Source organism: Bubalus bubalis, chromosome 16, assembly GCF_019923935.1.
Source record: "Bubalus bubalis isolate 160015118507 breed Murrah chromosome 16, NDDB_SH_1, whole genome shotgun sequence".
NCBI lineage: Eukaryota > Metazoa > Chordata > Mammalia > Artiodactyla > Bovidae > Bubalus > Bubalus bubalis.
Genome location: NC_059172.1, coordinates 67091684 through 67109619, shown reverse-complemented (window position 1 = coordinate 67109619; position 17936 = coordinate 67091684). Strand labels below are relative to the sequence as shown.

General features: G+C 37.8%; 1 protein-coding gene and 1 non-coding gene across 2 annotated transcripts in view; both read left to right on the top strand.

Annotated features, from left to right (window-relative positions):
- DDX10 (DEAD-box helicase 10) overlaps positions 1-17936 on the top strand; it is a 306488-nt gene that overhangs the window by 45384 nt on the left and 243168 nt on the right. The window contains exons 10-13 of the mRNA XM_025266925.3: positions 8245-8346; positions 9973-10060; positions 13635-13723; positions 16166-16640. Of these exons, the coding sequence (XP_025122710.2) occupies positions 8245-8346; positions 9973-10060; positions 13635-13723; positions 16166-16640 (754 nt within the window). The remainder of the gene's footprint in view (positions 1-8244; positions 8347-9972; positions 10061-13634; positions 13724-16165; positions 16641-17936) is intronic.
- On the top strand, positions 8692-8817 carry LOC112579752. The gene has a single exon (XR_003104088.2). It is a non-coding gene; the product is annotated as a U6atac minor spliceosomal RNA (small nuclear RNA).

Below are 17936 nucleotides of genomic sequence, written 5' to 3'. Positions count from 1 at the left end.
TGACTATGAAGGGCTATTCCATTTCTTCTAAGGGATTCTTGCCCACAGTAGTAGATATAATGGTTGTCTGAATTAAATTTGCCCATTCCTATCCATTTTAGTTCACTGATTCCTAAAATGTTGATGTTTAGTTACACTTGGCATTATCTGCTTCACCACTTCCAGTTTACCTTTATTCATGGACCTAACAGTCCAGGTTACTGTATAATATTGTGTTTTATAGCATGTACTTTACTTTCATTACCAGACACATCCACATCTGAGTTTTGTTTCTGCCTTGGCCCAGCTGCTTCATTCTTTTTGGAGCTATTTCCCCACTCTTCCTCAGTAGTGTATTGAACACCTACCGACCTGGGGACTCATCTTCCAGTGTCATGTCTTTTTGCCTTTTCATACTATTCATGGCATTCTTGAGGCAAGAATACTGAAGTAATTTGCCATTCCCTTCTCCAGCGGACCACGTTTTGTCAGAACTCTGCACCATGACCCTTCCATCTTGGGTGGCCCTGCATTGCATGGCTCATAGATTCATTGAGTTACACAAGCCTGTGATCCATGTGATCATTTTGTTTAGCTTTCTGTGATTGTGGTTTTCGTTTTGGAGTCTGTGGAATTGTAGTTCTTGCTTCTTCTGTCTGCCCTATGATGGATGAGAATAAGAGGCTTGCGCAGGATTCCTGATGGGAGAGACTGTTGTGGGGAAAACTGGGTCTTGCTCTAGTGTGCAGCACCGTGCTCAGTAAATTTTCAATGCAGTTGTCTTCTTGCTCCCTCCCTGTTAGTTGTTTGACCTGAGGCAACCAGTCCTGGAATCTACAGCCCTATGGTAGGGTTACTGGCTGTCTCCAAAAGGACTTATGCTAGTATTCGCCTCCCTGGGCTTCTGCTGCCAGTCCCCCTGTCCCTGTGTCAGGCCAGTGCCCACCCACACCTCTGCAGGAGATCCTCAGACACTCCCAGGTGAGTCTGGCTCAGTCTCTTGTGAGGTCACTGCTCTTTTCCCCTGGGTTCTGGTGCACACACGGTTTTGTTTGTGCCCTCCAAGAGTCTCTGTTTCCCCCAGTCCTGTGGAAGTTCTGTAATTATATCCTGCTGTCCTTCAAAGTCAGATTCCCTGGGGATTCCTAGTCCTTTGCCAGATCCTCAGGTTGGAAAGTGATGTGGTGCCTGGAACCTTTGCAACAGTGTGAGAACTTGTTTGGTATCATTGTTCTCCACTGTGTGGGGCACCCACCTGGCGGGTGTGGGATTTGATTGTAATGTGATTGTGCCACTCCTGCTTCTCTTTGCAGCCTCTCCTTTGTGCTTGGACACTGGTATGTTTTTTTTTGGTGGGTTCCAGCATCCTCCTGTCGATGGTGGTTCAACAGCTAGGTGCGATTTTGGTGTTCTCATAGGAGAAGATGAGCATATAGGAGAAGATGTCGTCCTACTCTTCCATCTTAGCAACTTTCAAATACAGCGTTCTCCAACCTTTTTGGTAGCAGGAACTGGTTTTGTGAAAGACAGTTTTTCTGCAAACCTGGACAGGGGCTGGGGTGGTTTTGGGATGATTCTAACACATTATTTTTATTGTGCACTTCTTTCCTATTATTATTACATCAGCTTCACCTCGGATCATCAGGCATTAGATCCTGGAGGTTGGGGACCCCTACAATGCAGTACTATTAGCTATAGTTGCATTGTTGTATGTTAAATCCACATAACTTATTTTACAATTGGAAGTTTGTTCCCCTTTGGTCATAGATGACATGGTAACAAAGGATTGCATTCTGAACAACTGCTGCAACCTTTGTGTACTGTTCTACGTTTGGGTCCTGTGCTTCAAAAACTAACAATGTTTCCTCAAATAAAGGAAATGCCCTTGCCATTTCTTGCATTGTAAATCTCTTTGGTCTTCAGTTACTTCTTCCTGTTGTCTCTCTTCATCCTTTCTCTTAGCCTCCAGTTTGCCTTCATTAGTAAGCTCCTTGTGTTCTACAGCAAGGAATACAGTGAAGATGTCCTCTTGCAAATCTGGCTTGAAATAAAGGTACTGTACAGTACTGTCCAGTAAAATATACTATAAAGTGCAACCACGGTAGAGGCTGCCTGCATGTGAGAGTGTGCACCAGACACATGAACTAGCTTTTGTGATTGGATATGCAAACGTATTTTCACTTTGAAAATTTACAACTAGAAGATTCAGATTTAGGGAACTTACTGTATTTGTTGTTGTTGTTCAGTCAGTCAGTCACGTCTGACTCTTTGCGACCCCATGGACTGCACATGCCAGACATTCCTATCCTTCACCATCTCCCTGGAGCTTGCTCAAACTCATGTCCATTGAGTCGGTGATGCCATCTAACTATGTCATCGTCTGTCGTCTCCTTCTCCTCTTGCTTTTAATCTTTCCCAGCATCAGGGTCTTTTCTAATGAATCAACTCTACGCATCAGGTGGCCAAGTATTGGAGATTCAGCTTCAGCATCAGTCCTTCCAGTGAATATTCAGGATTGATTTTCTTTAGGATTGACTGGTTGATCTCCTTGCAGTCCAAGGGGCGCTCAAGAGTCTTCTCCAATATCACAGTTCAAAAGCATCAATTCTTCAGCGCTCAGCTTTCTTTATAGTCCAACTCTCACATCCATACATCACTGCTGGAAAAACTATAGCTTGGATTGTGTGGACCTTTATTGGCAAAATGATGTCTCTGCTTTTGAATATGCTGTCTAGGTTGGTCATAGCTTTCCTTCCAAGGAGCAAGCGTCTTTTAATTTCATGACTACAGTCACTATCTGCAGTGATTTTGGAGCCCAAGAAAATGAAGTCGGTCACTGTTTCTGTTTCCCCATCTGTTTGCCATGAAGTGATGGAACTGGAAAACATGATCTTAGTTTTTTAAATGTTGAGTTTTAAGCCAGCTTTTTCTTTCTCCTCTCACCTTCTACAGGAGGCCCTTTAAGTTTTTGCTTTCTGCCCTAAGGGTGGTGTCATCTGTATTTCTGAGGTTATTGATAATCTCCCAGCAATATTACTGTACTGGGAGCCAGTAATTTAGAAGCTGCCTCCCACACTTAACATCAAGCTTCACTGATATGTAATTTCAAGTACAACGGTAATCGCAAGGTATAGGTGAAGCGGGAAGAGGTCTGGGACCTCCATCACTCTCCACAGATGCATTCTTGACACATCAGGTTGTGCTCTGGCTCAGATTAACCTCAAAGTCTCTAAGTGATATATAAGGTTTATCACTTACAGATAGACCATTGGTTTAGTTATAAAGCTGACCTCAGAGACCTACCTTTTAAATACATAGACTGTAAACAAACCTAGTATATCATATTAGCATCTCATAGATGAGGCCTCTCCTAGCAGATTTACCTTTTTTGTTTCCCAGGAAACTTGTGGTTAGTATGTTTATGAGAAGATTCAACTGTATCCCTTGTTTTTTTGGCCAGGATAGCTTCTTCCCTACCCTCTTCTCCTGTACCCCCACAGTGAACAATGGGTTGTGGCTTAGCCATTCACTTCTTAACACATAGCTGGGTGAATATGAATGAAATCATTTAGCCTTTATAGTAGCTTTATGAGAGAAGTCTTTGTACTAGAAAACTGTTTCTCAGAGAACCTGAGGTAAAGATGTAGCTTAAGATCACTCATGAAGAATTGTTGCATTTGAACTGTGGTGTTGAGAAGACTCTTGAGAATCCCTTGGACTGCAAGAAGATCCAACCAGTCCATCCTAAAGGAAATCAGTCCTGAATATTCATTGGAAGGACTGATGCTGAAGCTGAAGCTCCAATACTTTGGCCACCTGATGCGAAGAACTGACTCGTTGGAAAAGCCCCTGATGCTGGGAAAGATTGAAGGCAGGAGGAGAAGGGGATGACAGAGGATGAGATGGTTGGATGGCATCACTGACTCAATGGACATGAGTTTGAGTAAACTCGGGGGTTTACTCAAATGGAGTTTGCAAAGAATCGGATACAACTGAGCAACTGAACTGAACTGAACTGAAGATCACTCTGGGAGTACTGTGACTGGGATTTATACTTGGGTCTTACTGACTCTACAACTCATGGTCTTCCCAGCGTGCCCCAAACTAGCTGTTTGCATTTAATAAAATCTAGTGGCACCCCACTCCAGTACTCTTGCCTGGAAAATCCCATGGATGGAGGAGCCTGGTGAGTTGCAGTCCACGGGGTCGCTACGAGTCAGACACGACTGAGTGACTTTACTTTCACTTTTCACTTGCATGCATTGGAGAAGGAAATGGCAACCCACTTCCGTGTTCTTACCTGGAGAATCCCAGGGACGGGGGAGGCTGGTGGGCTGCCGTCTATGGGGTCACGCAGAGTCGGACACAACTGAAGTGACTTAGCAGCAGTAGTAGCCATTGCTGCCTTGCAGACCTTCTAGAATGTTCCAAAGTCAGCTTCTAGAATGGTCCAAACTCAGCTTCTAGAATGTTCCAAGTCAGGTACTTGGGGAAGGAAAATATATATTTTTGTTTGCTCCCACTTGTGGTCATGAGGATGTCAGGTGAGTGTATGCTCCTTGGTTCTGTCTCATCACAACAAAGATTTGGCATGACGGACATTAAAGCCCTCGGTGTGTCACAGCTCAGCGCGCGAGGCAGGGGGCGGAGGGGGAGAGCCAGCCCTTTTGGCTCCTCTTTTTATATGTTTTTTCCTCCCCCCGGGCCTGCCCTGTGTAGATTTGGCTAGCCAGGAGTGCTGTTCGTTCTACCTGAGGTCCTCACTCTGGTCCTCAGACCTTCCTTAGTTCTATTTTCACGGGCTTTTCCTGTCCTTATCTTTTAGCCACTGCCATTCTGGACTCCTGTTTCCTATTCTAACTACCTAACAAGGATAAACTTAAATATGTGAATTTACCTTCTTTATTTAGACTGTGAGAGACCAATATCCCATAGTTGATTGAACACTATCCTTACAAGTCAAGAAATTTAGGCATAGATACAGCTGTGTCACCTGATAGCTGTGTACCCTTGGACCTTATGTTATCAACATCTCAGTTTCTTTTCTTTGGAATGGGATTAATCATATCTCTTAGGTTCCTGAAAGTATAATTTTCAGTAGTATCAGTACCACTTTTATGAGTTTTCATTTTCTTTTTAATTAATTAAAACTTTAGTCTTTTTTTTGTTTAAATTCTTTTCTGGGGACAGAGTTGACAGTTTAATGAACTCCATAAATTCTTATACTTAAGAATTATATTACTTAAACTTATATCAGTTTGCTGGAAGCTTTCCATGCAATGCATGTTAGCTTGGGGTCTTTCCAGTTAATTTTTGGTGAACCTCATTTGTCAAACTTGAGCATATGTGGTTATACCTGTTTGTATTTCTAAGATCTTAGGCTGCAGATGCCTTAGGCTGCAGGATATTTTCCAGTCTTTTTTTTTTTTTTTTTTTTCCTTTTTGAATCTAGTGTAGGGTCTTTAGATACTCTGTGACTCAGAGATACCCTTTTTCCTGGAATAAGCTCTCCTTTGTACCACATTGTGCAGGAGGAACAGTTGAACTCTGATTCTTATACTGTCTGTCCGCATCTGCATGGCTGAATGTACTGTTTTCCCTCAGTGACAGGAACTCCTGGGGCTTGTTGCCACAGGTAAGGCCTAAGGAGGATAGAAGCAGACACAGGGAGGGGACAAAAAAGAGAAGCACTGTGGAATATAGCAGAGTGTGAACAACAGTGGCCCCCATTTCTACACCTCTTGATCATCCTTATATTGTGAACAGTGACTAGTATATTGATACTAGAATTTAGATCCTGAAGGAATAAAGATCATATAATTCCAACTGTAATTTATAAATAAGAAAATACAATATGTAGAGATAAAATGACTCATTATTCAAGATTATACAGCTAATGAATAGGAGGGCTGGGACTTAAAATCAGCTCTCTTGGCTCCAAATTCAGTATTTCATCTGCTAGTGCAACTTCTAGTGGTTTGTTTGCATTTTTTCCACCAAATATTTAGTGACCAGCTTTTAGGTACATATGGTGTATGTTAGATATGAAAGGCAAATTCATACATGTCAGTTTAATCATCAAGAGAATACACTAATATTCATAGTACTCAGATATGTGTTAAATGAGTTAAAATTATATAATAGATGTAGATTTTAAAAAATATTTCAATTTTTTGTTTTTTACTTGTTTTCCTTGTAGTGTGTAGAGGTTAAGTTTCCTGATATCGGGTAATCATGATCTGTCTGTTGAGGCTTCTACTTTGTGGAGGGAATCCTGGTAGAGTTGAAAAAAAATATTGAATTGAAAGCTTAAAGCCTCCAATATGTAGTTATCTGCTGCTTATTTATTTGGGCCAACTTCTTGGCCTTTTAGGAACTTTTTATTTGCTTCCTCTGTTGGTTGCTTGTCTTTAAGTTTGGCAAGTCAGTGTAAAATGAAGCTCATCATAAATTCTGAAGAGTTATATAAAAGTAACATGGTACTAACACTGATGATAAAAATGAGATTTTTTGTTGTATTTTAGATGGAGGGCTTTTTTTGTGTGTGTGTATGTGCCTACAATGTTTCTTAAAATATCTAAATATATAGAATTTTAAAATGTAGGTCTTATGAAGAACATTTATTTCTCTTTATGCATATATTTAGCTTTGGGCCTTGGATATTGCTTCAGAAATAAAAAAGCTAGCTCATGGGTAAATAAGATTATTCTTATAAGCATTTTTTAAAAAGAGGGAAATGTTCTTATGCTTTTTTAAAACCGCTTTTCTTTTTGAAATAAAAGCTTACTGGAAAATTTTAGGTGTTGGTATGTGGGAGATAATTTGTGTCTTACATTATTACTGGGAAAAGATGTGTGTGATGTAAAACAGCCAGTGATAATATTTATTAAAAGATACTTGCTTTGTGGGATTTGACTTTAGACTTGTTTTTCTTTGGGAATCTTTTTCTTCTAAATTTCAGTGTTGTAATCTGCCTTAACCTTACCCTTTCATGTGTGTATTCTGTTAGGTATAGTTTCAAACATTTGGATATGGCCCCATTGTGACTTTACTCATGACTCATCCTCCTAGATTATCCCTGAATGCATGAATGGGTAGATAAGATAGATGTAGATGGTTAGACTTATTATTTTTGCTTATGAGTCAGTCTGAAGATTGAGATCTTCTTTGGATGCCTTTTTGATATTCTTGAGATTTCTCTTTACCCCTTTTGCTGCATCTCTGGCCTAGACTTTGGGAGCCTTTTTACATCCTCTCTCCATCTCTGAATTTGGATATAGAATGTTAAAAGAATTTCTTATCCTTCAGCTTTTTTAAAAATGCTATCTTTCTCCTATCTTTAGTTTACTCTTGTGTTTATTTCGTGGTTCCCACTCCTTTGTTCATGCCATTCTTCCTCTTTGGATTATTGTAGCCTTTCCCTTTCTATGTGATTTCCCTGGTGGCTCAGACGGTAAACCGTGTGTCGACAATGCAGGAGACCTGGGTTCGATCCCTGGGTGGGGAAGATCTCCTGGAGAAGGAAATGCAACCCACTCCAGTATTCTTGCCTGGAAAATCCCATGGACGGAGGAGCCTGGTAGGCTACAGTCCATGGGGTTGAAAAGAGTCGGACAGGACTAAGCGACTTGACTTCACTTCACTTCCCTTCCCTTTCTATACATTTTTTAGGCCCACCTCAAATTTCATTTGCTGTGACATATTTCTCTTCTTCTTTGGCTAACCTTGAGTGTCTTCCTTTCACTTCTGAGTTCTTGGCATTTATTGCCAGTGGCTGTCCTTTCACACTTACTGCTCTACCATTCTGGGGCTGTTGTTTGAATCTCTTGCTTTTGTGTGTGTTTGTCTTTTCTGGTAACCATATTGTTAGATCACTGAAGACAGGGATATTCATCTTGTTTTTGTTCTTCCCAGTTTATACTTGGCACAGAGTTTCTCAGTAAATAGTTTATTTGATTAACTATAAAAATTTATTTTCCCCTCATATTTATAACACGAACCCTTAAGAGAATGTTTTGAGATTATCTTTTTTGTGTGTCTTTACTAGGAGTTGTACAAAATCACTAGGAGGTGTAAGTAGTGATGAATATTTGAAAAAGGTGTTAAAGAGGCCCTAGTTTTCTGTTGTCATATATGTTAAAGAACATGGTATTCCTAATATTTACTAATTTGGTGAACTTGCTTTCTTGTTACCTATTCATCAAGCTGTTAAAATGTAAAATGCAGATTGCATTAATGTGGAAGAGATTTTGTTTTTTTGTTTAGGTACAAAGAGGATGGTGAAGCTTTATTAATTTTGCTTCCCTCAGAAGAAAAAGGGATGGTGCAGCAGCTTCTTCAGAAGAAAGTGCCTGTGAAGGAAATCAAGTAAGAATGACTTGCTGTCTTGATGTTATTGTTAGAAAAATGAAGTCATGAAATTACTGTGCCTAATTATGTCCACCTAATTCCCTCCTCCCTCTAATCTTTTCTGCTTTCTAATTTTGGACTTGTTGTTTGTTTTAACAACTCTTTTAGAAAATGGTCAGAGGATAATACAAGATGAAAAACAGACCTTGTTGGCATCAGGAGGCATTGATGGTTGAAAGGATTAAACCTCTTGGATGAATTTATTTTTAGGATTGTTTGTCCTTTTCAGAGGATTGTGCTCTCCTGTCATTGAAGATGTTTAGATTGAGTATCAGTAGATTTGGTTGTAGGCTCATTTATATTGTGTTGTATGAAAGGAGAGAAGGTTAGCACTCCCCTTGACTAGGATGGAAGACCCTCTCAGGCCTGACAATGTGCATACAGTTAAAGCATTGCCACCTACTTCATGGCATCTAACCACTGTTTTTTGGGGGGGCTTCTCTGATAGCTCAGTTGGTAAAGAATCCGCCTGCAATGCAGGAGACCTCGGTTCGAGTCCTGGGTCGGGAAGATCCCCTGGAGAAGGGAAAGGCTACCCACTCCAGTATTCTGACCTGGAGATTTCCATGGACTGTACAGTCCATGGGGTTGCAAAGAGTCGGACACTACTGAGTGACTTTCACTTTCACTTATATTGGGGCCCTTGAAACACCGACTTGATGGACATGAGTTTGAGTGAACTCCGGGAGTTGGTGATGGACAGGGAGGCCTGGAGTGCTGCAATTCATGGGGTCGCAAAGAGTCGGACACAACTTAGCAACTGAACTGAACTGAACTGAACTGAAACACCCTGGCTTTATTTGTAGGAAAGTAGGTTAGATTTGGTGGAGGAGCGGGTAAGGGTTTAGGTAAAACAAAGTTGGGCGTGAGCTCTGTAATTGTTGAGGCTAAGTTAAGGTTTTTATGTATATGTATTTTGATATTTTCTGTAATTAAAGAAAAACCTCATCTGCTACCACCTATCACCACTGCAACTTTCAGGAACAAAATTGTTTAGTCTAAAATCAGGGAAAACAAGTGGGATTTCCTTTGTGAAATATAGAACAGATGCTTGTAAGAATTTCATTTTTTCCCCATAATTTTCATTCTAAATCTGGGCAAATTTAAGTAACAATGCTGTTGTATTATGCCTAATTTCCAGATAAGGAAAACAATGTTTATATCCTTGACTACTTGTTTATTATTTGATTTTTTTGATATTTGACTGAAATGGAAATCTCATAAAAAATGACATTTGCTTTCAGTTGTTCCATTTCATTGATGATCCACCTCCCGGAAGAGACTACTTTCTATCTTTAAAGATTTAAGAGGAACATTGCTAATTGTGGTGTTAACCTAATCTTTCACTCAGCATGGGTTGTTTAGAGAAAATGTCTGATTTTGTTTTATTTATTTTTTCTGCATTATTTGAAATATACAGAGTCAACTTTAGGTCTAGTATAATTTCGATCTAATCTGGGTCATAGATGAGAAAAGATGTTATGGATTTTAAAAATACCGAGGAAAATAGAAAATAATGTATACTATTTTCAGCTTCTAAAATCAAGATGTCTTAGTTTAACTTTTATCTTTTTGTTATAAAAGAGTCAATCCAGAAAAACTTATAGATGTTCAGAAAAAATTGGAATCATTTTTAGCTCAAGATCAAGATTTAAAAGAAAGAGCTCAAAGGGTAAGTTATTTTTGAATTGGATACCTTCCTTGGACTAGAGCATGTAATAAAGTTCAATTGTATAATTTTCTGCTACTTCAGATATTCAGGTAGTATACTTTTAAGATAGCTTTACCTTATTCTTTAACTTTGAAAAAGTTACATATTTCTTTAAAAATTTTTTCTTTGGCCATGCCACGTGACATGCCGCATCTTAGTTCTCCATCCAGGGATTGAACTTGTGCCCCTTGTGGTGGAAGCTCACAGTCTTAACCACTGACTGCCAGGGAAGTCCAAAAATTATATATTTCTTATAGTAACTTGGAAGAATGTCTATTACTTGTCCATAATTTTGCCAGACATATAGAAAATCTGCTTAATGATTATTAAGTATACAAGATAACTTGATAAAGATATCAACTTGGTTTCTTCAGTAAAGTTGTTATTAACTTCTCACTGTACTCTCTTGACTGTAAAATTAATATCTTAGGTTAAATTTCCAGAAAGCATAGCATTCTTGCTAAATTGTCTTTAGAAATGAGGTTTTAATGTATAAATGTGACATAATGTTCCCAAACTGCTTTTTTGGACTTATAAGTCCTCTTGATTAGCAAATACCCAAGGAAATGTCACTTTTAGTAATACGTATTTTTTTGTTCTTAGAGTACTCAGCAGTAGATTCTTTAGAAAAGGAAGATGTGAAATTATTTTGCATTGTGCTTACAGCGATTTAGTATTTGAATTGACAAATATTTGAATCCCTGTTATGAAGCTCTTCATTTTCAGCACTCTGTTACTAACTAAGTAAAATATTTTAGTTATGAGATCTACATAGGAAATCTATATCTGCATTTCGCGTAACACATCAACAATGAGTTGGATAGTAGGGATTCAGAGATTGGGAAGAAGAAAATAAAGAGGAGGTATGGAAAGGCCATCCAGAGTAGATAGAAGAGCCCGAGCAGAAAAAGTCAGGAGTTAGTCTTTTGGGTTAATGGTTTTGAAATTGGATAGTCAAAGCAAAGAAGTTTTATTTAAAGAGAAGATCTTACACTTAAAAAGTTAACTTGGGTTATTTTTTTATCGAATTATTTATCACTATGCTTATGATGATAAGCAGTCCATGGGGTTGTGAAGAGTCAGACACGACTGAGCGACTTCCCTTTCACTTTTCACTTTTCATACATTGGAGGAGGAAATGGCAACCCACTCCAGTGTTCTTGCCTGGAGAATCCCAGGGACGGGGGACCCTGGTGGGCTGCTGTCTCTGGGGTCACACAGAGTCAGACATGACTGAAGTGACTTAGCAGCAGCAGCATGCTTATGATGAAAGTTAAATTCAGATGCTTAGTATGTGATCTGAATTTAACTTTCATCATAAGCATAGTGATAAATAATTTGATAAAAAAATAACCCAAGTTAACTTTTTAAGTGTAAGATCTTCTTGCTTAGTATGTGATTGTAGAAGGCAATGGCACCCCACTCCAGTACTCTTGCCTGGAAAATCCCAAGGACGGAGAGGCCTGGTAGGCTGCAGTCCGTGGGGTCGCTAAGAGTCGGACACGACTGAGCGACTTCACTTTGACTTTTCACTTTCATGCACTGGAGGAGGAAATGGCAACCCATTCCAGTATTCTTGCCTAGAGAATTCCAGGGATGGGGGAGCCTGGTGGGCTGCCGTCTGTGGGGTCGCACAGGGTCGGACACGGCTGAAGTGACTTAGCAGCAGCAGCAGCAGTATGTGATAGGCCCTTAGCCATGGCATGGCCCTATATGACAGTTTGATGTGTATTATTATTTAATCTTCCCAACAACCTGTGAGATAGGTGATAATTGATTTGATTTTGTAGATGGGAAAACAGGAGCTTGAGAAAATTAAAAATTGTCCAGGGTGATGTATCTATTAAGTGATAGACCTAAGATTTAAATCCAGATCTGACTTTCTTCAGAACTTTCATGATACATCAGGAGAAATTAATTCTAAAATATGAGAAAAACATGAAATTCATTCTAAAATATATAAATAAAACATATTCAAACTTATGTAAGCTCACTTTACCTGAAATCTAATGAAAATAGTCTTTAAACAGATTATTTTTCTTAAAATGTTTGGGCATATATTTGGGCATGAAAACATTTATGGGCATGAAAACATTTATGTGCATGTTTTATCTAGCAGCATACTTTAAACTTGGAGTTAAATCTTTTAGAAGCTTTGGAAATAGTATGCACAATTTGAAAATAGTGTACGTGAATTCTGATGTTGTGACTTACTGCATACCTGGCTCATTCAGTTACGAATCAGGAAATATGAAAAACGGGAAGGATGTTGTTTCAGTGGTTTCTGCATACAGAAAATGAGCCTTCTAGAACAAGATTATAGAAAAGCACATTGAAATAAATGATGTGATTTATTGGGTGTCATGCATGGTTTAGCAGAATGGCTAACTGTTGGCAGCTGCAGCAAGCTATCTGATTTCATAGAAGTGATTTTCTAGCTTTTGATTATAATCTGGATAGAACAAAAACGATAAGCAACTGGGGTGATTTCTTGTGGGTGATTGTAGGTGGAAAATTATCCTTGAATTATTCATTTTAACGCCTATGGAGACAGGGAAAATGGTTTGGAGACTAGTGTAAATGGTTTGAAGAAAGGATTAGTGTAAAGTTAGAAAAAATGTGAAGTTTAGGAAATATAGAAATGAGAATTAAATATAGTTTACAAAGCTTAATTTTAAAATAAAAAAGTAAAACTTCTGCTTTGATGTATTTCACCATCTTTGCTATTTGTTTTTCAGACTGACAGAGCATTTAGGACCATGTTTACCTTTTAGTTTGCAATGGTTCTTGGCATAAAGATAGTTTACTTTTTTTTAAAACACAGAAGAAAATATTGCAAGTTAATGACAAACTACTTGAAATTATAATGATGAATTACTTGAAATTTCAGTAAATAATTTATTAAACTTTATAAAAGTTTATTCCTAAACTTTTCCTGTTATGATTTTATTAAGCTTAGGTACAGTAAAATTTTATTTTGTTGTACTAGTTTTATTACAAGGATGTTTTCCAGTAATAATAATTATGAATAACTGATATTCATTGATATTTAATATATTTCAGAAGAAATGCTCAAGTAGTCTACATGCATTTTTCTCATTTAGTTCTCATTACACTCAAAGTAGAAGGTACTTTTATATTATCTTGATAGATGAGGAAACTGACAGAAAAATAATAAACTTGCTCAGCTTGTAAGATGTGGAACTCAGATTTCAACTATTATTCCAAAACCTATATTTTTTCCCATTAATATACCTGAATGATTTTAACTTATAGAATAGCTTTTTGAGAAGTTTATATTTTATGTTCAGTTGGCTTGATGAAACCAAATTTTATAGTCTTTTCTCAGATTACAATTCTAAAAAGGTAGATTTTTTTTTTGTTTGTTTTTATGGAATGGAGATATACTCAGCTATTTTTAAGAGTTTTCACTACTGTTGAATTTATTCCTTTGATTACTTTCTTTTATCTCAGTTAAAATTCATTTTCCATTTCTGACTGTTATGTCATATACCTCACCCTTTTTTGTTCACAGTGTTTCGTCTCCTACATACGTTCAGTGTATCTGATGAAGGATAAAGAAATATTTGATGTGAGCAAGTTACCTATATCTGATTATGCCTTGTAAGTATTCCTATTATAATTTTGATTGTGAGTCCTCAGAGTTAGAGGGAATTCATTTGAAACCTGCTTCTGAGAATCCTAGTTTAAACCTCTTTATGTTATCTTGAAAGAATCTGTTGAAGATTTGCAGAGAAAAAGACTGTATCAGCTGTAGGAAACTTGTTGACTGTTCAGTTCAGTCAGGAATTTCAGTCAGAAAGAAATTTCTTGTTTGTGAGTATAAATTCCTAAAAGGCTGGCAGTTTCCTGTAGTTTGGTCTTAAAGGAGATGGAGAGCAGTTGACCAGCATTCTTTGAAATCTTGAGATGTCTTGTTTTCTAAAAAGCTGACCTGGTTTACCACACACGGTTCTTTTTATGTTTTGGATGCAGGTCTCTTCGTTGGTTCTTCCCTTCTTTTAGATTGGTATCCCGTGCTGCTTGTTGCCTGGGTATTCTTTGTGTCTTGGTGTTTCTTACAGGTGCTCACAGTTACCATGGTAAAAGGTCTGTCTTTAGTAATTGCAATTGCTGTTATACGAAAATGGAACTCTTGGTCTTGTTTTGGCTAGTATTTGAAGGATATTTTTCCCCTAATCTTTTCAGGAGCGTCCATTTTGCAGTGGGGTTCTACCTGTGGGAAAAGCAGTGACAAAATCCTAGCGAAGCGCCCTTGGGGTTATTCGTACTTTGAATGTCAGCTTGAAATCCAATCTGGGATGAAATATGTACTTTCACAGCAAAGTCTGTGTATTTGGCCTGCTTTCCAGGAATTTGAGTGCCTTTACCTTTAAGTTAAGTCTAATAAAAGCTTGTATCTGGGTGAGCTGCTATTTTCTGTTCTTCATGTTAGATTGCAAGTTCAGTATAACAGGTAATTTGTCAGTTACAACATTTTAGAACCACTTAATTTGCAAGATAACAAAGTAAGGTCACTCACTTTTTGTTTAGGTAATGGATAGCAAATCAGATGCCATGGAAACGTGCTTTTGTTCTTATCTCTTTACCAGTTACTAATTTTAAAATTTCTGAATATGATTCATGGTTTAGATTATTAGCTGATTTTTTGTGGTTTATGACATTCTATCCTGGTTTTCTCTTTGACATAGCTGAGATATTAACAAACAGGAGAGACACGGGTCTTTAATGCTTCCCTCCTCCAGGGAACTTTCCTGACCCAGGGATTGAACCCACATCTCTTAAGTCTCCTGCATTGGCAGGCAGTTCTTTACCACTAGTGCCACCTGGGAAACCTGGTACAGCTTAAGCTGGTGTTTTAATTTCTGATGGATGCTGAATTTGTGATCCTAACTGTATCCCTATAACAGTAATAATGACAAGTGCTCAAAAGTGGCTGCATGTGTGCTAGGCACTGTTTTAGATGCATTGTATCTATGAACTCATTTTTACAAGTCTTATGTCAGTACTCTTGTCATGCCATCTTGCAAATAAGAGAGCTGACGTATAGAGAGGTTTAATTATGTCCTTGATCACACAGCTAGTAGCTGACAGAGCCAGGTTTGAACTTCAGTAGTTCTGTTTCTGAATCCAGGTTTTACAACTACACACATCAGTTTCTGTGAATCATGTCTTAGGAAAAAGGCAGTGGATCCATTTTGTAATGTTAGCTTTTTATTAAAAGCTTTTTATTTCCAATGCATCTGTGGGAACTTAGAAGCTGGGAAAGACCTAATCATAAAGTAAGTCTTGATCTTAGAAGGAGAAAATAGATTTTTTTTTTCTTTTTTTGGTCTCGGGTTTAAATATCCTTTTTTTATAGAGGTTATTATGCCATGTTAAATGTCTTAGAAGAGAGGATGATAATACTTGAATTCATTCCTTGCAGAGAACATGTGTTCTTTCATGGCCATGTCTTTTCCAGCTTTAATATTATTTATTTTTAATTGGAGTATAAATGCTTTACATTATTGTGTTAGTTTCTGCTGTACAATGGTGTGAATCAGCTGTATGTATACATATATCTGCTCCCTCTTGAGTCTCCCTCCCACTGCCTCCCCTGAGCTTTAGTATTTATATTTTTATATAAATAAAAACATATTTTACAAAGTATTTTCATATAGTTAGTGCATCAGATATTTACAACAACTGAGATAGGCCTGGTAGATATTTTTGTCTTGTATTAATATTTGAGAAAGCTGAGGCTGAGAGAGTTATACTGGAAATAGACAGATCTAGTAGTTGTTTTTTTCTGGTCTTATGCTCTTTATTTTGTTAATCATGTTAACCACCTAATGGAAAACAGACATCTCCAATATTTTGTGACAAGTATTCAGTATCTTTTGGATCACCTGACTTGTCAAGATGGAGTTATATCTCAGAAGGACATTTTCTTTTAAAAAAAAAAGCTCTAAAACATCTGAACTCCAAGGAACCATTTCATAATAAATTCATAAACACAACCATCAGTGTGTTGAGATAACTCTTCCTTTGCTTATATTTAAGGTCTCTTGGCCTTGCTGTGGCACCACGGATAAGATTTCTTCAGAGAATGCAAAAGCAACCCAGCAAGGAACTGGTAGTGAGTGAAGATAATAAAGTAACTGAGCAGAGGGCTCCCTCCCTGACTAATGATGAAGTGGAAGAATTTAGAGCCTACTTCAATGAAAAAATGTCTATTCTTCAGAAAGATGGGAAGAGATCAGAAGGGACAGGTTACAGACCGGATAGTGGCATTAGTGATAAAGAGGAAGAAGAGAAAGAAGATGAAGAAGAAATGGACGAGAAACTGAGAAGAGCAAAAGGATCTCCACTTGAGTCTGTCCCTAGCAGTGAAGAGTCCCAGGAGGACCGGGAAGCCCCTGTGCAGTTCTTGGACAGAGATGACGAGGAGGACGACGATGGCCTTGAGACTGACTTCTTTCAAGTGAAGCGGCACAACGTGTTTGGGTTGGATCTTAAAGAGAATAAAACACTGCAGGTAAGCTTACCTCCAGTGGAGGATCAGGGGTCGGGGGGCTTTTATTTCCTTACCACTCTTATGATCTGCTGCTTTTTGCCTTTGAGGAAGTATGGGAAAATAACAGGAGAAATTTGTAGAATGACTTTATTTGCTGTAAACTCTCCCTCCGTCTACATCTTTAGAGATGGAATAGGTGCCAAAGAATTCTCATTTTTCATAACTTTGGGAACTCTTAAGAGATTGACAGCTGTAATCTTCTCATTTATTGGCTTTCTGATGCATATTTTAAAAGTAGCCAGAGTCATGATTATAATATTAAGTAAGATGATAGGATTCTGTGGTTTATGATGTGAGGATCCTTCATTGTGATTCTTAACACTCTACTTTCTGAGTTAAATAATTACAAATATCCCTTACAACAATTCAGTCTCTCTAAACTTTTAATGAGAGATTTCGTTTTGGGCACCAATCCATAATTTGGAATAGAAAGCCAGCACTTCTATTTAAAGACCACTTATGAAGGTTTATTAAAAGTTTCATGTTTCTCACTAGACACCTTCTAGGAGGAATAAAAAAGATAATCCAGATAAAGCACCTGTTTCCTGGGATACTTGAAGGTGCACAGTAAATATGTTTCTCTGCCATTCCCTTATTTTTCTTTAATTTTGTATTCCTTATTCTTGATCATTTCTTTAGACAGCATTTGAATGACAAATAAACCTGAACTCTTATTCTTTATACATTTCTAAGACTCACAATAGGGAACACTAAATTTTGAACTATGAAACTTGGATAGGTGTTTTTTTAAGTAACTAAATGGCAATTTAAAAAGTAGCAAATATGCTTATTGAGTATTTAATATGTATCAGGCATTTTCTAAGCATTATCTCATATGGTCCTTGTATAATCCGTGTGAGGTGGATATCCTATCAGGTACAAGAAAGAGGAAAAAAACTGAGATATAGAGATAGTAAAATAGTGAGTTTCATAATTAGTTATTGGAAAATTGGAGTTTGGATATAGGTATTCTGACTCCAGTATTCATGTCTTGACCAATAATCTGATTTTTGAAGTTTGATTTAAATTTTCACTTATGTTTTCTTTTGGGTGTTTTATAGTTTTAGCACTTGAATTTAGGGCTAGTATTCATTTCAATTTAATTTTTGTATCTGGTGTGAGGTAAGAGCCGAGGTTCCAGCTGCCTCCCTCCTTGCTGTGTAGTTGTCTAGTTAAACCAGAACTCTGTTTGAAGTTACTGCACTTCTTCCATTCTAGTTACCTTGACTCTGTGTTGAAAATTAGTTGACCATGTCT